Genomic DNA, 26,759 nt, shown 5'->3' on the forward strand with positions numbered 1-26,759 from the left:
AGAAAAAACATAGAATCTCAGAATGGTGAACTGAAATTAACGCTGACGAAGCAAACATTACTTCATCGTCGGAGGGCCACAAACTTTCCTAGTCCCTGAAGGGCCTTTGAACGCCCCATTATTTCCCGCCAGTATATTGTACAGTGAATGAAAAAATGTATTGCATGACAATGTTAACGCCAATCCTCTCAGCATTAAAATAATGTGTCATGTCACCACAACATCATTCAAATGAATCACGCAATAATGGTTAATCTCCCATTGATACGTGAGATCATCCTATTAACCCTATTAAACCGCCGATAGAAAAAAAAAAAACAGCGATACAACACTGAGGGCCAATGCAGATAGATCCATCCATACTTGTCAATGTGTCGACAAGACGTATAAGTTTCTCTTTCATGTCCACCAACACCATAACCTCACACGCGCGCGCAAACACGCGCACAAACAAAGAGCGAAGAAGAACGGCACATTTCTATTGGACGTCAGCGCCGCCGACTCGCAGCTATCTCTACCTCTCCAGATCGAAGATGGCGATGTCGGTGTTTCCCGGCGTGCGGCTCCTCTCCATCGGAGATGCGAACGGAGACATACAGCGCCACTCTGAGCAACAACCATTGCGTCTTGAAGTGAAAACCACACAAGACGCGGCACTTATCAATCTCTCCAATGGTGAGCGGGGTTTTGTATTTGCCCATCTTCAGATGTTCGGCCTGCTTTAGCTATTAATGCTAATGCTATGTACCATATACGGCTAGTTCTGTCCATATGCAGAGGTAACCTAGCGAAGACGGCTAGCGCAGATCCAACGTTAGCCTGATTTCATGTCAATCGCAATGGAGCTGGTGAGAGCGGGGACGCTTTTAGGGCCAAGGGGGCTTTTAAAATGCATTTTATTTGTTCCCCGCGGCATTTTGGAGGCATGGGGAAACTTGCAGCACCAACGCCAGTGTCCGGCTGCATCAGCTAGCCGTTTCATTATAATGTCCATAATACCTGGCTAGCTGAACAATACCGTGGTACAGTTTGAATCGAGGACCGCGATGCAGCATGCCGACCCGCTGCCCGTCTTGCCTTTGTTGTTGAGGGCGGTTTTGATTTAACTACAATGAATCGAGTACCCCCAGTAGCGTTATGGCTAAAGCTAGCAAACTCGCGATTGTTTTCGGGCATGAGAAAGTAGGACTGACTGATTTTTCTCTTATCCATTGCGTTGCACACTCGAGGCTCACTGACTTCCTTTTTTGTAATGTAACGGTAATAATGCAAGTACAATCCTGGCTTTAATGTGGTGCCTTTAGTAATGGCTAGTATTTTATCTTTTCCCACTTTTCTTTAGCGAGAGGGGGGCCGACATTAGTTAAGCACTCATCTTTGTTCTCACCGGAACAATAGCGTAGTCCCCTGCCGTTATTATGCCCCTACTAGTTTTCAAGCTGTTTGGTGACCAACCGCGTGCACGTGTTGTGCGTGACACGCTGAAATAAGATGGGACACCATCTTCTTACTCATTTGTAGTCATATTTGCATATAAAGTAGACCTGCCCACTCCTATTCGATTTCACTATTGAGTAAGGAGGATCATGCAATTATGTTGAGCCAGCTGTCAAAGTTTGGATCCTTAAACTAAAGTCAACCCTTATACTTGACCTTACGCAATGTAATATAAGCTTACCATCCTGTAACAAACTGCATGCCTAACATAACTGTTATTGGAAAATAATTGAGACGGCGTCAACACATTCTATTAAACGCCTTGAGTGCAGAGTTGCTCATTTTAATGGAAGAATAAGATGAGCCAATGCCTCTCGGAACCGGCCCACTGTGCCTTTTACTTTGAGTTCCTGGTAACTTTTCATGCCAGAAATGTGCCGATTTTCAAAGAAACTTTATGAACTTGCAATTGGCACACTGACATAAGCTCTACAGCGAGCTGCTGCCCAACCTCTCCTGGGAACCAGACTAACCTGCAAGTTCATGTTTTATCTGTTCTGGCATCTAGTGTGTGCCATCTTAGTCTGCAACCGTTAGTGGCACCCTATGGAAATCTGTAGAGGCTTCAGGCACGCATCTGCCAATGTAGGCTTGTATAATATATCAAACTATTATTTGAATTACTATACGCTCTATTGAACTATATTTAATAGTATACATAATTATTATTGTTGGGGTTAATATACATACTGTCGTATGCTACCATAGTTATTTTCTTGATGTTTTGGTGGGAGACTTCACTTGTGAGGCTGTGTTGCTTACCTCTGTAGATTTGCATCTTCCACATCCTCACCACTGTTCTTTCATTTTCAGGAGAGGACACATGCGTGTTCAAGTGTTCCGTCTCCCGGGAGACGGAGTGCAGTCGCGTGGGAAAGCAGTCGTTCATCATCACGCTGGGCTGCAACAGTGTGCTACTGCAGTTCGCCTCACCAGCTGGTAAACACACGCACGCACGCACACAATAAATATTTAAAAACCTCTAGCTGAGCCATTCACTTCTACAGCCATGGTCATTCTAGAGTCCAAAGTATTTGTATGATTTACAACAGTACAGAAATCTTAAGACAATATTAAAAAAACGTGACACTGTTGAGGAGCCAGTAAGGCTGAGAATCCGGACACTGATTATGCACCTGGAGGCAATCTGCGTGACGTGTTGGACTCCTAAACATGCAGACACCGGATGGATGGCAACCATGCAGGTTTAAGTGCATTTGCATAAAAAGCACATATTCTTTAATCAATCCTTGTCTGTTTTGACATCCTCTATTCTGTAATCTAGTAGGGGTGACATCGAAGATTCAAATCTGCGTCAGGAAGTCGTTGAGTAGACACTTCTTTCGTAATAATCGAGGTTGAATCGCGGTGTCTGGTAATTTGTGCGTGTGTAACAGCGAGCCAATCCATTGGAACAATGGAGATGCTGAATTAGTGATGCTGAAGTATTGCTTGACTAGTAGAAGGAAAAGCCGATAAGCTATACAATGTTTCTTTCTTTCTTCCTGTGTGCAATTTGCTCTCAATAAATGTCCCTATGTTTTGATTAACACTTTATGCAATGGCAGTGGCACTAATCAATTGTTTAATTTATAAGTAGAGAACACTCTTGACTGTTAGTAAAATAAAAAGGCGGGAAAGAAACATTGATAGGTTGGCAGCAATTCAAAACCGTTAAAGATGATCCAAAAAAGTCAATGCAACCTGTCAACCGCAGCTGTCGTATCATGATACCACTAGCCCTGGTAGTATGATTCTCTCCTTCTGTACTCGCTAGTACATTTGGCTCTTCTGCTGAATTGAATGATCCGCATTTGTTCTGTTTGCTGAAACGCATAGTTTGTAATTATTGCAGTATATTAATTACGATAATTAATCTATATTATGATATACAAGGCTAAAAGTAGTATATTTCATTTTCATCAAATTGAATGCAGGCAACGTGAATGGTGACTGTTGTTCTATGGTGAGAAGTTTGCGCCCCAATATGCCTATACCTGATGAAGAACAGCTGAAGGAAAAGTTAATCAGTTAATGAAAACACTTTCCAAAATCAGAATGACCAAAAACGCTCGACTTCCATCAACAGCGTGTGAAACTGGTCCTCAATACCCCCAAAGAATATACAATGACAAGGGCCTCACTAATCGAGAAGAAGCGACGTGTGTGTGGGCAGCGTGCCACAGCCTACAACGCCCAACATATTTTAGCATTGATGCGACCACAATGTCATCCTTGTAACATCCATATCGTCTGAGTGCACATTTCAATGTGCACCTTGACTGAGTTGTATGCGTGTCCTGTGTTCCAGACTTTTCCTCGTTCTATAACCTTCTGAAGAACTGTCGCGGGCACAGCGGGGAACGCTCGGTGTTCAGCGACCGCACGGAGGAGTCCTCTGCCGTGCAGTACTTCCAGGTGGGACCACAAACTGAAACCATTAACCGTTATAATATCAGATCATAGGGATGCACCTATACCTGTACTCCAACTATTCCTCTGTGCTTTGGTGTTCCCTGTTGATTACCCAAATAAAGTATGTTAATATTATATTGTTAATTTTGTTTTTTATTGATTATTTATGTTTTGCCAGTTCTAATACGAATTGGGAAGACTGTCAATGGCTATTTGACATGTGGACAGAAGAAAGATGCTTTAACTGTGGCTCTAGATTATATTTTACTCCCAGACCTCCGAGCCGTACATACAGTATAGCTTGATGGCTCTTTTCATCTATGATGCACTTCAAGCAAGGTCAAGTCTGATCTTTCCTCTCCACCTCTCTCTGGGACCCGTGCAGTTCTATGGCTACCTCTCCCAGCAGCAGAACATGATGCAGGATTACGTGCGGACAGGCACCTATCAACGGGCCATTCTGCAGAATCACGTCGATTTCAAAGACAAGGTGACTAGTCTTTTATTTTGGGAGCGGATGGAGTGTTGATTTGTAGTCACAACACCTTAAGGTGTCAATCGATTCACATTGCTGAGCCGATCTGAAGTACCTCACCAGATCCGTGATACTTTATTTTCTCTGCAGGTGATTCTCGATGTAGGCTGTGGCTCTGGTATCCTGTCCTTCTTCGCAGCCCAAGCCGGCGCGAGGAAAGTCTACGCTGTGGAGGCCAGCACTATGGCGCAGCACGCTGAGGTGAGCAACACTTCCACCCTCGTTATCCAGAGTAAATGGTTCCATCCTAATAGGGAACAAGGTTCTTATTGTTTAACAATAATCAATGTGTACAAACATTCCTAATGGTTGTATTGTGCTGCTCTCTCGGCCAGGTCTCTTATGAAAGATGTTTAAATGTTGATAACCTGGTTAAATACAACAAAGATGAGCCCTTAACGTGATTAATGTTGAAGATGATTTACGGATAAGCAGAGCCTCGTTGGCCCTTGTTCTTCAGGCCTCATGACTCCAACGTTACGGCCCTGCCATGTGTGGTGTGTCAAGGCGGGCGGCTGGCCTCCCCACTGACATGGTTCCCCACTGACATGGTTCCCCACTGACATGGTTCCCCACTGACATGGTTCCCCACTGACATGGTTCCCCACTGACATGGTTCCCCACTGACATGGTTCCTTGTGTTTGGGTCGACTTCAGGTGTTGGTGAACAGCAACCGGCTGGGGGACCGTGTGGTGGTCATCCCGGGCAAGGTGGAGGAGGTGACCCTCCCGGAGCAGGTGGACATCATCATCTCTGAGCCCATGGGCTACATGCTGTTCAACGAGCGCATGCTGGAGAGCTACCTGCACGCCAAGAAGTTCCTCAAACCCAACGGTGAGCGTTGACAGGAGCTCAGTGTTTATGGTTCAAATAAACAGATTAGTGCAGACCATATTGGACCATATTCTACCATGCCCCACCTATTAGGGATGGGCCGATAGTCGATCCTATCCACTGGCTATAGATGGATTCCATCGCCGATCGTCTCAAGTTGCCGATAAATAGGCGATAAAAAAAAATTAATAATTCATTCATTCATTTAATTTATTATTTTTTTCATTTTTTTTCGAAAAACAGCAATGTGGTGGCTATTTGTACAACTTAAAAAGCCCCCTGCATATTGTAATTGAAGTTAACTGTCACAGGTGGAAACACACTATGTAGCGCTGAGTGAACACCTGCCGTGTTCACTCACTGCTGCGAGAGGAGAGGGGAGGGGCTCGAAACCTACCGGTCTGCTCGCACGGCGAAATGACATCACACCCCGCTGCACCATTTCCGGGTCACAGCTGTGGTACATGAGCTGTGTTCGAAATCGTTCCCTATTCACTCACTCACTATTCCCTATAGTGTTCATGATATAGTGCACTATATAGGGAACGAACAAACGAGAATTCGGACACTACGCTGAACATTTCTAAACGTCATGTGCGTCAGTAAATGCGCCGGGTATTTGTGTGACGCAGACAGATGCGCTCACATCATGTAAACAAACCGGGCACTCACGAGGAAAGCTGGAGCTTGTATTGATGTTGAATGTTACATTTCCTTGATCAAGGTTTTTCTTATTCATTTTGAATGTTACATTTTCTACGTTAAATCACAAATAAATTGTTGACATTTCTATACGACAGCCGGAGACTCCATCATTATATGTATTCGTTTTCGCGGTTATTCAGCTTCTTCTTCTCCTCCGGAAAAAAACGACTTCATAGCATTGTGGTATGCAGGAGTAACATGTAGGGTACAACGTATGTACACTCAAATTTGGGGTATTTTAAGTGCACTATATAGTGCATGAAATGAACCAGTGAGAATTCGAACTCCACTACAAAATGGCGAGCACCCTATGTAGTGCACTATATCCGTGATGGGGAAGGATTTCGAACACAGCTACTGCTTCCATCGAAGGCTGTCTCGCTTGTATTTGTTTCCCCTTGAGAAGGCGCCCAGGATCGAGTGCTGCTGCCAGGTTGTAGCAATAGCTGAGGCCGCGGCACGTGGAGCTAAAGTAGCAGGATCTGCCGGATGATGCACTCTTAAATGAGCGTGTAAATTGGTTGTCTAGGAATCCTTCACCGGAATCGTCCTTTTACAAAGCCGACATATCGACTGGTTGACGTCTTTAGGTTCACCATTATCATTTGGCTTGAACCCAAAAAACGTCCTGATGGGCGAAGTTGCTGTAGTCTTACTAACTAAGATAGCCTCCATTTTGTGTAACATGTGCTGCTTAAACAGCGCCAGTAGGTTTCACTATTGAGGTTTCCCACCCCCCCCCCCCCCCCCCCCCCATAGTATCAACTATCGGCGATCGCTAGGGGGCGCTATCGGACGATGGAAGCTTGTACACGATTGCCCAACCCTACCACCTATTCATCTGTGCGTTGCCTCTCCCTATTGCTTACCGAAATAAAGTATACTTATATTTTTAATTTTGGATTGATTATTTATTTCTGGTAATGCAAATTGGCAAGACCTTCAATGGCTATTTGACAAGGGGACAGAGCTGGACAAGCACAGTCGCGGTTCCACACCCGTCTCTGGTCTGGTGTTAGGATAATTAAATCTAACTCTTCATTTGACTTGACTCTGGGGGGGTGAAAGTCAGCACATTGGGAGGATTTCCAGTTTTAATTAAAAAAAACAAAAACCGATCTGGGATCTGTTACCTATCATCGATTGGGCCTATTTAGAAATGCATTATTGAATGTGTCTTCCCAGGTAAAATGTTCCCCACCCTCGGCGACGTGCACCTGGCCCCCTTCACAGACGAGCAGCTCTACATGGAGCAGTTCACCAAGGCCAACTTCTGGTGAGAACCGCCCATCGCCTTGGATGTTTAAAGACGTGATTACCAATCTGTACGGAGGCTTGGTTTCATATCACCAAGGGGTTTACATTCATCAATCATGTGGAGAAGTGGCCTTCATCAGTCAGGAAGGACGATTACAGTAAACTGCGTGGACCGTCTCCACCGCGTTGTGGTTTCTAACCCTCGAGTCCTCTACCTCTTAGGTACCAGCCCTCTTTCCACGGCGTCGACCTCTCTGCCCTGCGCGGGGCGGCGGTGGACGAGTACTTCCGTCAGCCCATTGTGGTACGTACTGCACACACACACACGCACCCTGGTCGTCTGAGGACCCAGAGGACGGGTCCACAGGGAGCTCTGATGGTACCACTGCCAGTCTGGTCTGTAGTGTCTCATCGTGCTGCTTCTCTTCCCCGTGCACAGGACACGTTCGACATCCGTATTTTAATGGCAAAGTCGGTCAAGTACACAGTCAACTTCCTGGATACCAAGGAAGAGGATCTTTACAGGTGTGTGTGTGTGTGTTTCTGTGTGCGTGCAATGTCCAATGTATAAATGCATTCACGGACGTTGTTAACATTTTCTTCTTTCTCTTCTGCCTAAAGAATAGAGATACCCTTCAAGTTCCACATGATGCACTCTGGGCTGGTGCACGGCCTGGCCTTCTGGTTTGACGTGGCGTTTATCGGTTCAGTGTAAGTCAACTACGGGTCTCTAATCCCCGGCTCCGCATCGCATCACTACCATCGCCCCCCCATCTGAAGGACCTCATCCGGGGCCACCTCTTTAAAACTCTTCTCAAAGCTCTCCACGTCAACCTACTGCCCCTGCCCCCCCCTCTAGTTTGTTAGCTCATCTCCTTGGTTTCTTTTTGTTCTCCATGTTCCTGCTCACACTGTAAAGCGCCCTTGAGTTATTTAACTGATTCTTGGTGTTAGCCGTCTCTGTCTGGTGGACGGCTCTTCCTCGGTGGTAATGTCCCCTCTGCGTGTCGCCCCGGCCGTCTCTCAGGACGACCGTCTGGCTGTCCACGGCGCCCACCGAGCCCCTCACCCACTGGTACCAGGTCCGCTGCCTACTCCAGTCACCGCTGTTCACCAAGGCCGGGGACACGCTCTCCGGCACCGCACTGCTGATCGCCAACAAGAGGTAGGAGGACAGCGCCGCGGGCAATGGGGGGCGTTCACCTCGGAGTGGGCGTAGCTAGGGAAAAGGGAAGTGATCACTTCGGAGCCTAAAGGCTTAGTTGTGGGTCCATGTTGAGGCCACGCAATGACCTTGCAGTCACTTCAACGCAGTCGTGAAGCTGTTTCGGTTCTGCGTGTGCGTGAGCGGGCCAAACGCTGCCCTGCTGCTGCGTGGCCTCGACTCAAGGTCACGGTTTCTGGGAGGACCACGTCAGGCCCTTGGGGTGGACGCAAGGAGAGTCCGCAAGGACGTGATGGATCCGTACACCCCCTGGCGTTGTGTCATCGTGGAACCATAACTAAGCCTTGGCTTGTAAAAAGCTTTGGATGAAAGCCTCAATGTAGATGTATACCAATAGCTTGAATCTGATGGTGATGTTTTCTAGTTTGTCACCTAATGCCCTTCACAGTTCTGCTCGATGCACAAAATGCTGCACAAAGTATAACTGAGCCTCTGGTTGGTCATTAACATAACTGTTCTCCCTTCGGCCTTGTTCCAGACAAAGCTATGACATCAGTATTGTCGCCCAAGTGGACCAGACAGGATCTAAGTCCAGCAACCTCTTGGACTTGAAGAACCCGTTTTTCAGGTGAGTCTTTATACTTGTGTTGGTCCAAAGGATGCAGTTATTTGTTGATATTAAGATGGATTGTACGTTAGTTTCTTAACCCTGGTGCGAGAATTGCAAGCCAAAATTGAGTTTGTGTAAAGATGGAGCCCTCTGAAGCGATTAAGCTAATACCCTCAGATGTTCCGCCCCCTTCTTTTGTGTGTCTAACCCTTCCCTGTTTGTCTAAACTTGTCCTTTTACTCCTGCAAGTTTGACTTCAAGGGTTATTCAATGATCATTTCATCTCAGTACACTTAATTTCTGGCGTTGTTTGGTATTGTGCAACCTTGTCATTAAACAGTGTAAGTGAGTCTTGTGTCTCGTACCCCCCTGTTACCCTCACTAACCCTGCCTTCCTATCATGTATCTGTAGGTACACAGGCACCAGCCCCACCCCCCCACCGGGCTCCCATTACTCCTCCCCCTCAGAGAACATGTGGAACACAGGGGGGGCCTACAGCATGGGCCAGGGCATGGCTGTGGCAGGTAAACGGGGCTGATTGACTCGCTCCCCACAAGTCAAGTAAGCTGTCGTTTAGGCCCGGTGTAGGACCCTCCATCAGCACGCACGGCCCCGCCGTAGACGCGGAGACAAGCCGTCTTAAACTTCCCTTGTTGTTATTCTGGAAGCAGGCCCCTCACACACATGACCGCTCCACTGTCTGGAACATGCAAGCGGCCTGGGGCAGGAAGGGGGCTGACAATGAAAAGGTTTTGGGCACGTCTCAATCTGCATTGTCAGCTTGGGGTAAACCCAACGCATGCAGGGTGAGCAAAGTGAAGTGATATTTGTAGATCCCTCATTATCACAAATACGGACCCGAATGGGATTGATAGTGGTGCACACTCAGATGCTGTTGGATGGCCTCCCCTGAACCGAAAGCCCTCAAACATTAATGGAAACGTAGGAAGGAATTCTCCAAGATGGGGTTGAATGCACGATAAGATGGCCAAAGACCCAGAACTAAAACATGAAGGTCAGTCCAGTGAGTTGATGGTGATCTGAGTTGCTGTGTTGGTAACGGCCGTGCTGTGTCCCCCCAGGGATGCCTGCGGCCTATGACCTGAGTACGGTCATCGGGAGTGGTCCAGCAGTGTCACACAACAACCTTATTCCGTTAGGTAAGTAAGCAGTCGCACCGAGTGCTGGGAGGTTTTCCGCTTATTTTCATGTGGTCTGTCACGCAGCATCTCGGTCTTGATTTACACACGGTGAATGAGTTTAGATGGTTGGGGAGGCGTAGTTAAGGCGGCAGGCGTGCGGTGCTCGCCCTAGGCTGCAAGGTGCAGAGGTAAACCCTGGAGACTGGCTCCTGTGTAAAGCCACAGGTACGAAGGACACGCAGCGTCTGGGAATTACGTGGGAAACCCATCAAATGATCCCCACTGTTGGGTTTAAGGAGATGCGTTTAATAAGCTTAACGATCCTCAATTAACTTGTTTCATTAATTATTTGGTGGTTACAGGCCTAAAAGACGTCGTCATGTTTCCATTTCATGACAAACGTTAAAAAAAAAAAAAAAAAAAAAGTATCGGCTGCGCACTTGAGTATAGCTGGCCGCCTTAAACCATGTTGCAGTGTACAATACTGTGACGAATGCGAGGTCTTAAGGGTCAAGATGGTTGTGTATCCATACGACAACCACGGTCAACATTCGCCTCAACTAAACTCGGCTGAGATTTCTATTTTTATGGTCCCACCCACGGCACGACATTTCTATCACCCTTGGATGCATTTAAACGACCGCTGGTTGGGAACTGGCTATGAACGCAGCTATGAACGCACCAATCTATCAGGACGGCCGCAGCCGCTCATTGTGTTAGTCTTTCTCCTTTTCTTTGGGGGACTGGGTTTTCACGCTCAACCACTTTGCCTCCTTCTTTCACAGTGAACTCTGGGATTGTGAACCACACCCATTCTAGGATGGGGTCCATCATGAGCACAGGCGTTGTCCAGGGTATGTCCACTCCTCGGGTGCATCTCGGTCCATCCCTACACTTCATGCAGTGTTCCCCGACCTCGGGGTCACCTGATCTACAGACACATCGTCCAGCTCACACTCTTATCCAAAGGGACTTACAATGAGTACATTGGTCTGTAGAAAGAGAAACAACCATAGATCGCTGTCAATACAGTAGAAAGTAAGAGAAAAGTCCCAAGCACTTAGAATGACTAGGTTAACCCAATCCCCGTACACAACAGAAATAGCTTGGATAAGATGTAGTGTTCTATTTATGTTTTTAAGGCCATGATGGATGTGGACTGATGTCAAAGTAGATTGCATGACATGAGCTCTAGATGTAAGATGTCCCATTCGTGACTGAAAAGGGGAAAGGTTGTTTTGAGGAAGATGCCTGCAACACAAAATGTATCGGACATACTAAATAATGGCGTCACTGACCCACAGGTTGGGGAACACTGACTAAGAGTTAAAGATAACCAGCCCTGGGGAGGGCGTCTCTGGGTGAATCACGGGTTCACCACAAAGACTTTAAAGAGGGACCCCTTTGGGGCGTGAGGGCGGGGGGGACTGGCCGCGCCCTTTCTTTTCTTCTTTCAGCCCGCTGTGCTCTGGGAAAGTGAAACTGTCCATCTCAATTTGAACCGTTCCATTCTTCTACAGTATGGCCACCTTCCTTAGTCCGCTGACGTGCTGCCTGGAAATATTCTTACCCTGACCTTAAAATCACCAAATAACTCCAAAAAAGCCCCTGAAATGCCTGATATCCTACCACTTAAGCTATTTACCCCAACTACAAAACCAATCCTGCGATCATCGGCCCAATAAGCCATTAAGTTATGTTCCATTGCTTTGTAAAGACCATCTTAACTTGGAGGACAGGAACAAATCAAACATAAAAAGTCAGAACCGTTTGAGAGACCTTCATCGATGCTTAAACTAGTGTTGTTTTTTTGTGTCTAGCTAAATATTAAATATGAACTAACATTTTCTGCATAAACATGTTTAGGAAAACTTGACCCAACTAGTAGTTACAGAGTTTATTCTGAACCTGTTCCACTGGGCCGTGGATCTTCAGACGCCACCTCCCAGTATCTTTGTGGTCCATGAGAACGGCCGATTAGCCTGAGTGTCATGTCGTGGTACAACCAGCACTGCAGCACTCAAACACGGCTCTTAACCATTTACTTCCATCGTTCCTGGCGGTCTGCTGCTTACTCGGTACGAGGAACCAGTAACTGCGACAGAACCACCGTGTTCCTGGTCCTCATTCCTCCGTTTCCTTCCCCTCCAGGAGCGAACACGGGCCAGGCCGGGCCCAGCAGCAGCACGCACTACCCCGTCACCAACCAGTTCACCCTGGGAGGCGCCGCCATCTCCATGGCCTCGCCCATGGCCATCCCGAGCAACACCATGCATTATGGGAGTTAGGAAGAAGCCTCCGCCCCCCCCCCCGCCCAACTCATGCATGAGGAAACTGAATCTGAAGCTCCCAAAGGTGCCCACACTCGACGGCCACAGCCAACTCAGTATACCAAACCCAGTACCACCCAGGCCCCTCCCAGCCCCTCTGCTTCTACGTGATGGTCTACACTATCCTCGATCCAGTACCACCCAGGCCCCTCCCAGCCCTTTGCTTCTACGTGATGGTCTACACTATCCTCGATGCCGTCCCCCGCCCCACAGACACGCCTCACTCCCCTAACCTCTGGACTTAAGACCTCCCCGCCGACCGACCGCGGCTCCCCCTCGCTATCTGACCACCTCCGTCCACCCGACAGCCGCTGAACTTTTTTTTGGGACCCGCTACACTACACAGAAACGCATCCATAAACACGCGCACAATGCATCTGGGATCTTTCTTTAACGTTGAGCTGCATGGCTAGACTTTTAGTACCCCCCCCCCCCCCCCATCCAGGACTGCATGCCAGATATAGTGAAAGGAACGTCCCTTCATTTCACTCGTATCCTCTCCCTAGTAGGGGGCATCGTGGGACATCTTTATTGTGAGATATCAGGTCACTGTCCCTTTTACATTGCAGCATCAAGTTCACTGCACTACCATCACAGTAAAGAACTGTATAGCAACCTCGCGCGAGTGTTGGACTGAGGCTGCTGCTGCGGGCTCCTGGCCGCCCGCAGGCTGCCAAAGGGACTCCGGGCCCTTCGCTCCCTTTTTGTTTTTTCTCCTTTTTTCGTATTTTTTTTGTCTGAGGAATAAAAAAAAAATATTTTGGATGTTTCATGGCAAAAAATGAACTGCTAAAATGTGAAGAAACATTTGAAAGAGTCCAAAAAGTGAAATGTGTTTCAGACGACTATTAGCGTTATTAGAGAGCCAATCCTCTTTTTAAACAGCCCCTAGCAGAGCATTCTGATGAATACAACGGACCGCTGGGTGTCAGCCTGGCCGTCTCTTTTTATTGTAGAATAACCCGTAGCTTAGTTGTCCCAGTTTACATATTGTCTCCATCGCTCATATTCTTGCCTGGTATTGTTCCGAACCTCTTAAGTTCCACGCCTATCTCTTATCTTGGGATTGTCATGAAAATGCCCCAACCCAATTCAGTTTTTCACTTGATGGGAACCAAACACTAGCATCAAAACACTGGCCCAGCCCCAAGCACCGCTAATGCAGTTGCTCCGTCTCTAATTTGCAATACAGGGTGATGACGTCACTCGCCACCAATTTGGTCCAATCGGAAACGATGGATGCAATATCCTGTTTCACCAGAGGTGTCGCTGTCCCTGAGGTCCGGTGTTAGTGTTTGGTTCTATATTGCGGCGGAAGAGAGATTTATACATTGCTTCCAAACGTTTGACCATTATCTGGTTTTCTTTCATTAACAAAAAAAAATGGGAAAGTGTCATACACCCATCTGGATCCAAGTCTTGCTGTAGACCTACTAAACATTTTGTTTCATAGTTTGTTGAATAGAAATCATGAACATATCCAAATGCTTATCATGTAATGGCAACTCTATTGGCACTCATGCCCATGTTTCTTATATTGCTCTGTGTAGAAGATAGTGGTATCCACTTTTATTATGAAAAGTGAATGAGGAAGACCATTGTCTGACATGTTGTTGTGTGTTTCTGTCAGCCCATAAATAGCCTTTTTTTTTAACTGTCCTCTACCATAGGCAACGATGGCTGTCTCTAAATACCATTGTTTACCATGGCGGCCATTTGGTATTAAGGGTTAAGGGTATTATTATTTTTCCAGTTCAGAACTGGCTACTCTTGAATCAGCTCATATTGGGCGGGCGCAGTAGCTGGCCGAGTCCAGGGGGCGACGTTAGCTTTGTTAGCCCGAGCATGTTCATAATAGTTTGGGTTTTCTCGGCCGTCCCTCTGCTGATTTGAGGGAGGGAGGGACAATGGGGAATTAATGGTGTTAAAAAGGGGCTTCCTACAATTTGAAAGATGCCTTGATGTCTGTTGAAGCCTTTCATCAATTTATTTCTCAGGTACATGAAATTCCTCTGATCTCATGGATGTGTGGTGGGGAACACTACTATTCACATGAGAGGGCCCATGCTGGTGTTTTTTTGTTTCTTTACAAATCTGATAATTGCTGATTCAGCCAGGAAGCTTTAATATTGTTGTATGGGTCTAAACCTTTTATTTTGTATTATAGACTATAATGGATAACCACACACTCACGATGTTGAGTGTTTTTTCATTGACATGCCCCATATGTCCAAACAAGTATTTTAGACAATTCACACACATACTCAAACTATTCAGTAAACTGAGCGGGCAAGTCCTTCCCTCGCAAAATGCACATAACGGTTATTTTAGACGGGTGGATAGGACACCATTGGCCGAAGGGCTGCCGATGCCAAAGGTTAAGCTGAGGAATAAGTGACCGTTTTTTAGCGTAGCTTACATTCATCGTCTTGGACCAATCCGTCCTGTATCTACCCTGAGGTCTTGTGCTGGTGGGAGAACATCCTGTGGCTTACCAAGAGGCTGTAGGCTTACCCGTGTTCAGGGTAAAACATTGTATAGGTCCAGGTGTCAAACAATGGAACATTATCTCGTCATGGTATACTCAACACCCTCAAACAGTGGGCATGCCGACTATCCTAAGTGAAGATGGCAAAGGTAAGTCACAGAAACTTGGGAAGAAAGGTGCATGCAATTTTTACATCTTTCAACCAACAGTGTTTTTATTAAGCAGTGACCGGGTTATTTGTAGGCAACAGAAATGGGAGTGCAATAGTTGGCATTGATTGACAGGTATTTTGTTTTTGTGATGACCAAAACAAAGAACAGCCCTTACCAGTAGGTGAACCATCAAGGATTCACTGAATCATAATCTGTTTATTTACACTCATTATGAAAATAATAAAATTTAGATGTCCCTGTTAAAAATGAATTTGTGGATTTCCCTCCGGTGTGAAGTAATTTTGAATGTCTAACTTATTACACACCTTGAAAGAAGTTATGGTATTTCCATTGTCTGGTACATTGCCTTTTCGTCAGTGAAGTGCCATGCCCCTTTAAGTGGAATATTGTTGCCTTTGCATAGGTTTCTGCTGAATGCAAAGCAACAAGGATAGCGGTCTTGTTTATGCATTTTGTTAAGGTGCTAGAAAGGAAGGACGAATTGCACCACAATGTTGCGTCGATTCAAATCTAGATTCATGCAATGTACCAGAATGAAAAAAATAAATACAATAAAACTTAAGTGATGAGTCAAAGTCACAGTTTATCACCAGTAGCTGATCACATAGCAGGGAGAACTAGAGAGGCCCACTCAGTGTGCCTGGGTCACTTGGGTTGTCATCATAGGCAGCGTCGTGGTCCCTGGTGTTGCCATGTGAACTGCTGTATGAAAGAAGTACATCTGAAAGAACCAATGAACACGTTTCATTATTTCCATATCCGGTTAAATTCAAAAGGACAGTTTATTCCATGCATATTTTGTTTGCATAGTGTTTGGCATACATCCTGGTCAAAGAAGACATTGCTGTGACAGGATCTGGGGTGTTTATTCTAGATGGTATGCGCAGGTACTAGGTAGTATACTAGTAGTCAGCTGGTTAAGGGGCGAGTGACGGCAGGTACTAGGTAGTATACTAGTAGTCAGCTGGTTAAGGGGCGAGTGACGGCAGGTACTAGGTAGTATACTAGTAGTCAGCTGGTTAAGGGGCGAGTGACAGCAGGTACTAGGTAGTATACTAGTAGTCAGCTGGTTAAGGGGCGAGTGACGGCAGGTACTAGGTAGTATACTAGTAGTCAGCTGGTTAAGGGGTGAGTGACAGCAGGTACTAGGTAGTATACTAGTAGTCAGCTGGTTAAGGGGTGAGTGACAGCAGGTACTAGGTAGTATACTAGTAGTCAGCTGGTTAAGGGGTGAGTGACGGCAGGTACTAGGTAGTATACTAGTAGTCAGCTGGTTAAGGGGTGAGTGACGGCAGGTACTAGGTAGAATACTAGTAGTCAGCTGGTTAAGGGGTGAGTGACGGCAGGTACTAGGTAGTATACTAGTAGTCAGCTGGTTAAGGGGTGAGTGACAGCAGGTACTAGGTAGTATACTAGTAGTCAGCTGGTTAAGGGGTGAGTGACATGTTCAATGTCCAATGGGTCCATTATATTCCAATAGTGGATAAAGAAGCGATTTTTTGATTCAAACCAAACTGAGAACGGGCGACTTACTTTGCAGCCGATTGCCAGCAGCGAGTGCAGAACCAAGATGGTCAGCAGAGTGGTGGCGGCCGTCACCTTGGTGTGGTCACGCACGACGGGCAAGAAGGTGAAGACCAACACGGAGCCCGAGACCACGGTGGACACCAGGATCAAGAGCCAGCGCAACCACTCCAGGGGGATGATCCAGAGGAGCTGGGGGGTGAGAACACAGCAGGTAGGACACATGCACCGAGGGAAGTCTGCTGAGCCTCCATCGTGCTCTACTGGCACCAGATGGATAGATAGATAGATAGATAGATAGATAGATATAATTCATCCTACCCTGGTTGAGATAAAGGGTTAAGAATATATGCACCTGTACCCCTACTTTTGAAGAAAGAAATGATGCGGTATTAACCACACTTCAATGCAAATTGAATCCAGAGCTATACTTTCAAATATGGCAATCCAATCAAGTTTATGGATGCAAAGCATCAGGTCGGCCTTGAAGCCCTTTAACGATCAGATAACAATCCTGTTTTCATCAATACATTTTAATTAAGTAGGATGAGTTCACTCAAACATATAAAGAACACAACAGCTATGCATCATAAATGCATCACCATTTATGATGCATACTCAAAATAATTGATGCAAAGTTTGGTGTCAGAAAAGGTGTGAACTTACAGAGGTCGGGATAAAGATGAACAGGGAGTAGCCATAAACACACACGGTCTCCAGGAAGGTGTAGCATCCCACTGGGCCCTCAGGGCCTCTCCGCCACGTCAGGAACCCCCACGCGCACAGGGGCACCAACGAGGCGTACATGAAGATGACTATCGCTGCTATGGTTACTGGAAACAAAATACATCATATTTAACAAGTAGTCAAGTGCCACCAACCATCATAACCGGTGTGACGGTGCCACCCAAGGTGTACAGTTGATGTCTCACCCAAGTCCCTTTCCATTCTAAATATTTTATCCAAAAAGAAACAACACAGAATTGTTAATATGATGCAGCAAGTAGTCGTGGGTCTGAGGTCAGTAGTTGACCTCCCCATGATTGTTATTAGGTGTCAAGCTAGGGAGGTTTATAATAGTTGTTGTATAATTCCACAACAATTCTAGTTCCACATGGTCCCCTGCAGTGTTGGGGGTAACTACACTACTTTACTATATGACTATAGTAACGTGCTTTCCTGTGTTACCCAATCTGTGTTAGCCTGCGTGTTACTTGAACAAGTGTTATACAGACATGGAATCGCAGCTCAAAATATTTTTTTTCAAAGTCCTCCCTGGATCATGTGTCCACCACCGCGGACATTTGGTCCGCCAACAACAAAAGGCACTTAGGAATGACGGTGCACTGGATAGACAGCATTACTTTAAAACTGGAGAAGGCTGCTCTCTTGCCTTTAAGAGGGTTAGAGGAAGACACACGTACGACGTCATAGCTTGCAAAATAGATCAGGTTCATTCAGCCGTTGGACCACATACAGTAAAAGCAGATGTCACCGCCGCTTAAGTACATTTCTGTTTTAATTGTATTGGATAAAGTGACCTTTTTATATTTTTTGTTGTCATGTTTCCCAAAGCCTGTGTTTTGAAACTTATGTGTTGCTACTGATGGACCTCACCATAGCCTACTTTATCCTGTTTGTGGATTTTACAGTGAGGCATTTCTTTGTGCAGACAGGGATATTGTTCTTTCATATGGTTTTATATGCTATTTTGTATCGATGTATACAATAAACAATAAGTGATGATAGGGCTATGATGTTTGTCCATTTATCTACACTAAATTAAGAAATGGGAAAAGTAAAGCAATAAGTAGTGAAGTTACTTTTCAAATGCAGTAACTAGTAAAGTAATCTCATTACAATTTACAGAAATAATAAGTTATAAGTAACTAATTACTTTTTTAGATTAACCACCCCAACACTGGTCCCCTGGCTACCTTTTGTACAAATAAAAACTAAAAACATTGATCAAGAGAAGTCCTTAATATCCAAATCTATAAATGGGAAGCCATCAGACCAACTCTCTACCTAATTGGAAAGTTGCACTATTACAAAAGGCTGAAAATCAGTATAATTTGGCCAACTGTAATTTCTCTACATCATGGTAACAGCCATGAGTTACTTGACTGACCGAAATGTATACTTGCAGGGCTCACCATTTCTTATTTCGGTGAGCCCTACAGAACATCAACAACATAAATAGAGCTGGCTATGGAACTTTCGAGACCTTTTCTGAATGAACTTTCCTTGTACATGTCTTTCTGTTGGAGGAGACGCCTGATCACACTCACACCTGGTGGTATAATATGACACCTTTAACTATATCTGGCTGGGGTCAAAGGCAATCATATTATTAACCACTAGATGGCAGCAAAGTCAAGTTTAATAATGAACTTCATATATTTACCAAGATATATTTTGCATGGATTGTACTAACCTCTGTGGAATTGAGGTCTGTAGTGATATGTCTGGTCTCCAAATTGGCTGAGGAATGTAGAGAGGTTGCCACTGATAGCAACTGAGAAGACCAGTGTCACACAGATCCAGAATGGACCTACACACACACACACACACACACACACACACACACACACACACACACACACACACACACACACACACACACACACACACACACACACACACACACACACACACACACACACACACACACACACACACACACAGTATTTAACTACATTATATACGCACCTGCTATTGGGTATGGTCCAGAAATCTACAATGCTAAGCAAATCCTATTAATCAAACAGTTAATTTTACTTTTTTGCAAAGAGATTTCTAATTACTTAGGGCTAAGCTTACCATATAGATCTGGTTTGTTCCTTAGGTAGTATTTGACGAAGTTCCTTCCTGGTATTGGCATAACGGAGCCTTTCAATCTGTCCATAACCTGTGTAACATAAAACCTATATTAAACGGTTTAATCTTTTCTAAATGAGTTTCCTGTTTGATTAGAAACTCAACTTAGAAATAAATGAAAGATGCAGATAAAAATGGGATAGGGGCAATGCATAACAGTTGCTTATCTTCATATTCACACCGTCTCAAAGAGTTTCTTAGTTCCCATTGTGTACAGGGTTGGTACTACATGTATACCACTAGGTGTCTGTTCATATTCACACCGTCTCAACGAGTTCCTTAGTTACCATTGTGTACAGGGTTGGTACTACATGTATACCACTAGGTGTCTGTTCATATTCACACCGTCTCAAAGAGTTCCTTAGTTACCATTGTGTACAGGGTTGGTACTACATGTATACCACTAGGTGTCTGTACATATTCACACCGTCTCAAAGAGTTCCTTAGTTCCCATTGTATACAGGGTTGGTACTACATGTATACCACTTAGTTCCCATTGTACACAGGGTTGGTAGTGGTACTACATGTATACCACTAGGTGTCTGTTCATATTCACACCGTCTCAACGAGTTCCTTAGTTACCATTGTATACGGGGTTGGTACTACATGTATACCACTAGGTGGCGGTACATATCTTACCTGTACTGTCTCCACATTGAAGAAGGATTGGTAGTAGTCAAACGTCCAGAAGCCTCCAGTTGGGGTCTCTCCTAAGAGCTGGGAGCAGAGCCAGTTGTTAAAGAAAGCGTGGTACTGAGTGGTGAACTGGGAAATGCAGCTGCCCTGGGCAACATCTTACTGAGGCCACATTGGTCAAAATGCATATTTTTAATCGTGCCAAGTCTATCCCCATGTTGGGAGGGGGGCATCATAGTGTAGAAACTAGTGTTTGGTTCCAAGCTGAAAAGTGCTGGTTTTGATCCCAAATGTCTAAAAGTATTCCCATCCCCCATAATAGCAAGCATCTTAAAACCTCCCATGTCGTTTTCTATAGAAGAATGTTCAAGAACACATTAGAAAAAGTTATAAAAGGTTATAACCCTGATTAGCTTATCTACTTTGAAATGCATCAGGATATTGCAAAATCACAATATCCGGGTGAAGTTATTTCTTTCACAACCTATAGTTATAAAAAAAATAGGCATGTTTGAATGTCACTGGCAATAGGACATATGTTGAAAACATGGACCTTTGACCTACCTTTGAATTCTCGAGACCCTCCTCATCCTCGTTTAAGTCCAGTTTGACATCCTCCTCCCCTGAAAGGGAGGCCAGGGAGGCCAGGGAGTCAGAGACCGCCACCGTGGGGGCATTCGGGTCGAAGGACAGCAGGTTGGATACCTCTTCAAAATCTGGCAAGGGCAAAACAAGAAGGTGTCATTTGTTTGTTTGAATGCTATTCTTCGGCATTTACTTGATTTACCACTCAGTCATTTGAAAGATTGTGGTCCCTCACATACCCACTTTATAAAGAGCTGGAAACAAGCTGTATCACTAATATTTACCCAATATTTAACAACAGTGCTTTTGCTTGCAATTACAAGTATCGATTAACAAATGTCTACTGTATATAATCGAATCTCAGCAATCTATTGCAAACTCACCTTGGAATTTGAGTTCATCTGTATTGTCCATCGGGCTGACTTGAGAAACACCTAAGGGAGAAACTAAAAAGCATTTTTTTGGTGAGGGTAACATGGTGGCATTATCACCACGCTTCATTTAGTGAAATATAATTGTTCTGACTTCAAGTGATCAGTGTGTCTGGTCTTGTCATGAAGGCTAGGCCTAAGTAACAAACAATATATGTCTTAATCGTAAACTGCTCCTTTCAACAGTCACTGTGTCGTTTGCAGAAGTTGAGCTACGAACTTTTAATCAGATCGACAAGTCATTGCACAATTGCAGCCACATTTACTGGACTTACCTGGACTATGCGGTACTAAGAGGCTGCCTGTCTGCTGACGGTAGAGCAGCTACGACGGTGACAGGACATCCAAGCTGCTGGAAGGGACGTCGAGTGCAGAAGGACGGTTTTAGAAACACTGTTAGTTAAAACGATTTATGAAAATCGTTTAATATAGATGGACACAAATGTAAATATATATAATCTTGTGGTCTAATGGCATTTGAATGGAGCAGCTGTCATCATCCAGGTCCTTTTGTCGGGATAATGACGTGGAGGCATTTGACAACAACCTGGACACGTGACAACGCAGGGCATCCTGGGAAGAAAATGGCTGCCTCCGTAGTGACCAGGAGGCTTTGCTCCACCGCGGCCGTTGCGGCTGTCAAAACTACCCGTTGGGAGAGATTAAAAAACAGTAGAGTGGGTGAGTACCCCTGCTAGCGTCTGGTTTTTTACCTGGTATTTTTGCGCATGAATAAATGTAGTTGACATTCAACATGGAGTCCAGATTTTGGAAACTTGTTCTGCTGACTGCCTGCAGTCTGCGAATTTTCCTCTCAAATATTGGGGTTACCCCATCGTATTTTATTCAAAGTTAAATTATATCTCGAAGATGATTGCATTTCTGTCTCCTTTTCCCCGCAGCTAAGTGGTGCTCCGGCGTGCTTTTAGACTACAAGGAAGCTGTACGAGAAGTGGGACTGGGTATCCGGAACCGTCCGCTTAAATCTTCCGTGTACATCGGCCTGCTCGGCGGTGCTGGGGCTTGCATCTACACCCAGCCGGACGAAACCTCCTTCGAGACGGATCTGCTGGACGTCTCCAACAAGCTGGGTCTGCTGTCGCCATGGATACGAAGTGAAACCTCCGACCAGCACGTACTGAATCTGGTGAAGTTGCGAAACGAAGGTCGTTTGCGCCATATCAGCCTCGGACTGGTGGCCCTGACCTTCTGCGGTGATTATGACCCCGAGGCGGACCTCTACGAAGCCCAGTGCGGGAACCTGTCCATCCCTTGGAGGTCGCTTCATGAGCGGGTAGTGGACGTGGGCTTTGCCGGACGCTGGTGGATACTGGACTCCAAAATGAAGGACTATGATGTGAACGAGGCGGAATTCAAGAACCTACCAGTGCATATGCAGACAACGCAGCCCCCAACTGTCAAAGAGGTCGAGACCACCGAAAAGATGCATAAAGATTCCTGGCTACCGATCCAAATGGAGGAGGACAAGGAGAATATTATATGAATTGTAACTAGTGTTTGACCGCCAGACTATACTATAACGTAATGAACATTCTCGGCTTGGCAGCAAACGCAGACTAGTTTCTTAATAGGGTGAAGTTGGTGCAGAGTAGCGCCTAACTCGGAATGCACCCAAACATTGCTCATTAATTTCTACGTTTGTTGGATCAAGCACATAGCCACCACGTGTATGTTGTATGAAGGACCAAAACATTAAAAAAAATAATGGTTTGCTTCCAATAATAATGCACTGTCGTACTTTTTTTTTGAACTAACACACAGATCTACATATCTTTATATCTACATAGGTATTTTTGTATTGATTGTTTTGAAGTGCAATTTAAGATTTACTCTGCAGCTGATGATCTTGCATCAATCATATTTTCCATGTGAAGTAAAATATACATTTTATGTCGACTAACATGTTTTTTGATAGATTAAACAAAATATCTGAAAGCAATTTTTTGAAATATTTGCAAGTGCATGTAGCCACACAGAGTATAACTTTCGCTCTGCAATTCGCTTTTGAAAAGAGATCAGTTGTCATCTGAAACAAGATGCCAGTATACATGTATAGCCTATAGAATAAGAGGCTTGTTATGCTCAGTCAAGTAGCAATGGAGGCTCCTCACGTGGACGTTGCGTACTCCCCGACAGCCTCGAGCCCGAGTGGACCTCCGGAGTGCGGCGAAGGGTGCACATGACTGCCGTAGTGGACTCGTACAGCCTCTTACATAAATGAGGCTAGGGTTAATTGTGTGCCTTGCCTTCACCAAAATATGTCTCACGAAATGGATTTAGCTGACCTTTTCCTCTTTCTAGAAATAGGTAAGTCATTGAGACATTATATCATATGATTGATTATAGAGCGATTGATTAAAGCGATTCGAAGCAAGTGATCAGCTGTTAGTAATGGTGGACCCTTTAAGTTCAGTGCATCGACAAATATTCCAATGTAATTGAACAACATTCAGTTTAATATTTGTCCTATTTGCGACAAAGCAATAATTTGTTTATGTCATGAACTTATATCTAATGTTAAATATGGTGAGAAATAATCAGCAAAGTGGGCGATGTGTAAATCCTCCATGTTGGCTACGTAATATTATTCTTAAATCTATACTTTTTTCTCTGCCCATGAGCATCATTTATCACAGAGAATAACATTCCCCCCCATCAATAGAAGAACACAACATACCATTTATTAAAAAGCTTTATTTATATTGGAAGACTGTTACAACATAATGTTCACGTTTCTACAGTTCTTTAAAGCAATCATAAAAAACAAAACCATTAAATTCAGACATGTTCACTTGTTTGTTCAATAATCATTATTTTGCTATCTCATTGGTCTTTCATCTTAGATATCTTTAATTTAAATTAAAGATATAATTTCTGTAACCGTTTGTGACCCGTGATGTTGAATCCAGATCTATCTAACGTGGACGGTCCATCTTGTGTTAAGGAGTTGCATACGCATGGATATCATTGACATTCAGCGTCCGGCAAGTTGACAGCATTATTCTCAACCCACCGACAGCGATGAATGTGAACTAAAATCCCGCTATGAGATTGAAGCACAGATCTTTCTCTATTTTAATGTATTCTCTTTTAATTCACAAAAACGTAAACTCTCCTTAAAGAGAAAGAGAGCATGCACACCATATTACCCGGTGTTGTAAGTTTCTAGTGAAGCACTTTGCTTACATCAGAATCAGACTAAAGAATAAAAATCATACCATCAACAACACAGAACTGTTTTATTCTTGCTTCTTTTGTCGGTTCTTGGAGGCTTTGGGCTTCTTGCTGAATATCGATGTCTTCGTCGAACATTGAAACCCAAGGGTACACTCTCCGCCCGATGGTTTCTCTGAGTCACAAACTCACCGACAGCGTTGAATGTTCCCCCAAGTCCCAACCCCCCCCCCCCCTCCCCCCATTAGCGTGTTGGAAACACCATAAATATGTGAATATGACCCAGTTGGATTCATATTCACTACTAAGTTGTCCGGTTGGAACCCCTTCTTGCTCTTTGGACCACTTGGTCCTTAAAGGTTTTTAAAGTATGTAAATCGAAAAACATTTTTATGAAAATATGTTTACTACATATCAGTGAGCTGGCACTGGGGCTAATGTTTACTGAATATTGAAATATCTGGAGTTAAATATATATATGTGTGTGTGTGTGTGTGTGTGTGTGTGTGTGTGTGTGTGTGTGTGTGTGTGTGTGTGTGTGTGTGTGTGTGTGTGTGTGTGTGTGTGTGTGTGTTCAGAGAGAAGGGAGGTCAGAGCACAGAAGTAGGGACATTATTGAAGGAAGGGGGAAGGGAGACTGTCTGCTGAGGAGAGTGTTGATCGATTCCAGGCTTGGTATGCTCAGACATGCTGAATGGTAAAGTCAAAGGTCGGCCGCTCTTGTTTCCTATAAGCAAAGGCGCATGTGTTTGTGTGTTTCGGTGCATTTGCATGGCTAGTGGTAGCATAGTACACATACCAAAACAAGTAACCTCATGTACAACATGAAGACTAAACAAGGAATACCTTAGTTTGCACGGTGTCTGGCGTCGATGTCTGTTGTTGCAGGGGGCTGAGGACCGACCAGCTTGTGAGCACAAGACAAAACCAAGCATGTTAAACACAGAGAAACCCAACATAGTCATGACCATCAACATACATGCACTCATAACCAAACACCGATATAACATCAACAGAGGTAGTCTGCGTCGAGAACAACAAGCACCGCTACTTCAGTATCAGCTCGTAGATATAGCTGTGTACACACAATTTCAAGGTCAAGTTAACGTGCGTTGTTCCCAGTTTCAGAGTGCGTCCATACGAGCCTGCCAATGCTGTTGATCCCTGATGTTTATCCTCTGATCACGGAGACAGCGTTAGCCACACCACTGGTCTGTTGAACCGCGTCTGAGCAGCAGCACGCATGATAGCGTCAAAGCAGGGAGGAGGGGTCAAGACAGACAACTGAAACTGAAAAAGAAATGCCCCCAGTAACCCCCCGGGACTTGAACCAGTGACCCCCCCCTCGGTGAACGGGTTCAAGGGAGGCACCGCCGTTCACAGGGAAGCTTTCTGTGGGCTGGTGTGTGTGTGTGTGTGTGTGTGTGTGTGTGTGTGTGTGTGTGTGTGTGTGTGTGTGTGTGTGTGTGTGTGTGTGTGTGTGTGTGTGTGTGTGTGTGTGTGTGTGTGTGTGTGTGTGTGTGTGTGTGTGTGTGTGTGTGTGTGTGTTATTGATGTTTGAGCTGGATGAGTTAAGTTAATGGTAGTGCTTGTATCCCTTCCCCCACTAGTGTCTGGCTGACTGATTCTACACCAAGCTACCTGGGCCAGACTGGATCAATAAATTAATATAATTGTAATTAGCATTTTTTGCCGCCGACTCAGGTCTCATATAACGTATAGACAAACAAGACACATGCGCGCCCCCCACACACCCATCAGCTGCTACTAAAGCAAGCATGTAGGTAACATTGATCACACATCCAGAACGCATTGATAAAAATGTCCTGATGTGTGAGGATGATGACAACTAATACCCCACATCAAATACACCATGTCAAAACACATGTGCACTCCCTTCTTCCATAAAACAAATCCTGCAAGAAGATATAAAAGAAGATAGAGCTAGACACACACCCTTACTTCTGTGCTGCACCTCATTGTGAATGAGGAGAGTGTAGCAAACCTGGGAAATAGTTAAGAGAATAGCCTTGTCGCTCCTGGATGTATTATATCATTCTAGTGCAGTCTCTCCCTGTCTTGTCATTGCATCGCGTAGATAGTGGTCAAAGAGCAGTGGACGCATGTCACATCAGCTTTGTGTCAACCGGCGGGAAGCCTTCAGGTGGGGACCGATGTCAAACCCACTCCTGTCTCGTTGCGCTCACAGTCAGCCTACGTGCCGCACAAAGGACAGAGCCTATTTAAATATATCCCTGGGATTATGGGTTATGTTCAAAATAAGAAAAATAAATATAGCGCACCAGAAGACATGGATGCAACTTACCAGGCGCCGGAGCCGAAGACATGGATGTG

The 26,759-nt window shown here is 45.0% G+C and overlaps 3 protein-coding genes across 4 annotated transcripts; 2 read left to right on the forward strand and 1 right to left on the reverse strand.

Moving 5' to 3' along the window:
* Nucleotides 1-368: 368 nt before the first annotated feature.
* On the forward strand, nucleotides 369-16,144 carry carm1 (coactivator-associated arginine methyltransferase 1). 2 transcript variants are annotated; one of them, XM_056605087.1, is made up of 16 exons: nucleotides 369-675; nucleotides 2,311-2,436; nucleotides 3,809-3,915; nucleotides 4,298-4,402; nucleotides 4,538-4,648; nucleotides 5,105-5,282; nucleotides 7,173-7,263; nucleotides 7,467-7,548; nucleotides 7,684-7,769; nucleotides 7,866-7,955; nucleotides 8,272-8,409; nucleotides 8,948-9,037; nucleotides 9,432-9,544; nucleotides 10,103-10,180; nucleotides 10,948-11,016; nucleotides 12,314-16,144. In XM_056605087.1, the coding sequence occupies exons 1-16, from the start codon at nucleotides 402-404 to the stop codon at nucleotides 12,448-12,450; spliced, it is 1,875 nt and encodes a 624-aa protein (XP_056461062.1). In that variant the 5' UTR covers nucleotides 369-401; the 3' UTR covers nucleotides 12,451-16,144. The 2 variants fall into 2 exon arrangements, with proteins under 2 accessions (XP_056461062.1, XP_056461063.1); XM_056605088.1 differs by lacking the exon at nucleotides 10,948-11,016.
* On the reverse strand, nucleotides 14,600-21,779 carry yipf2 (Yip1 domain family, member 2). The gene is made up of 9 exons (XM_056605293.1): nucleotides 21,485-21,779; nucleotides 21,162-21,224; nucleotides 20,758-20,909; nucleotides 20,197-20,274; nucleotides 19,501-19,588; nucleotides 19,115-19,231; nucleotides 17,344-17,510; nucleotides 16,687-16,869; nucleotides 14,600-15,874 (listed from the first exon to the last, which is right to left on the reverse strand). Exons 2-9 carry the CDS (start codon nucleotides 21,190-21,192, stop codon nucleotides 15,785-15,787), a joined length of 906 nt encoding a protein of 301 aa, XP_056461268.1. The 5' UTR covers nucleotides 21,193-21,224; nucleotides 21,485-21,779; the 3' UTR covers nucleotides 14,600-15,784.
* On the forward strand, nucleotides 21,756-23,139 carry timm29 (translocase of inner mitochondrial membrane 29). Its single transcript, XM_056605330.1, has 2 exons — nucleotides 21,756-21,890; nucleotides 22,112-23,139. Exons 1-2 carry the CDS (start codon nucleotides 21,794-21,796, stop codon nucleotides 22,711-22,713), a joined length of 699 nt encoding a protein of 232 aa, XP_056461305.1. The 5' UTR covers nucleotides 21,756-21,793; the 3' UTR covers nucleotides 22,714-23,139.
* Nucleotides 23,140-26,759: the final 3,620 nt, after the last annotated feature.

Source organism: Gadus chalcogrammus, chromosome 2 (genome assembly GCF_026213295.1).
Source record: "Gadus chalcogrammus isolate NIFS_2021 chromosome 2, NIFS_Gcha_1.0, whole genome shotgun sequence".
Taxonomy (NCBI): Eukaryota; Metazoa; Chordata; class Actinopteri; order Gadiformes; family Gadidae; genus Gadus; species Gadus chalcogrammus.

What these genes read in the sequence shown, in the direction of transcription:
- carm1 (XM_056605087.1), top strand. Translation starts at nt 402, where the DNA reads ATGTCCACCAACACCATAACCTCACACGCGCGCGCAAACACGCGCACA. An exon ending in CCAGGGCATGGCTGTGGCAG is followed by an intron (nt 9,545 to 10,102) that starts GTAAACGGGGCT and finishes GTGTCCCCCCAG; the next exon opens with GGATGCCTGCGGCCTATGAC. An exon ending in GAGCACAGGCGTTGTCCAGG is followed by an intron (nt 11,017 to 12,313) that starts GTATGTCCACTC and finishes CTTCCCCTCCAG; the next exon opens with GAGCGAACACGGGCCAGGCC.
- yipf2 (XM_056605293.1), bottom strand. Translation starts at nt 21,192, where the DNA reads ATGGACAATACAGATGAACTCAAATTCCAAG. An exon ending in AGATGAACTCAAATTCCAAG is followed by an intron (nt 20,910 to 21,161) that starts GTGAGTTTGCAA and finishes TGCCCTTGCCAG; the next exon opens with ATTTTGAAGAGGTATCCAAC. An exon ending in CAGACCTCAATTCCACAGAG is followed by an intron (nt 17,511 to 19,114) that starts GTTAGTACAATC and finishes TTTTGTTTCCAG; the next exon opens with TAACCATAGCAGCGATAGTC.
- timm29 (XM_056605330.1), top strand. Translation starts at nt 21,794, where the DNA reads ATGGCTGCCTCCGTAGTGACCAGGAGGCTTTGCTCCACCGCGGCCGTT. An exon ending in ATTAAAAAACAGTAGAGTGG is followed by an intron (nt 21,891 to 22,111) that starts GTGAGTACCCCT and finishes TTTTCCCCGCAG; the next exon opens with CTAAGTGGTGCTCCGGCGTG.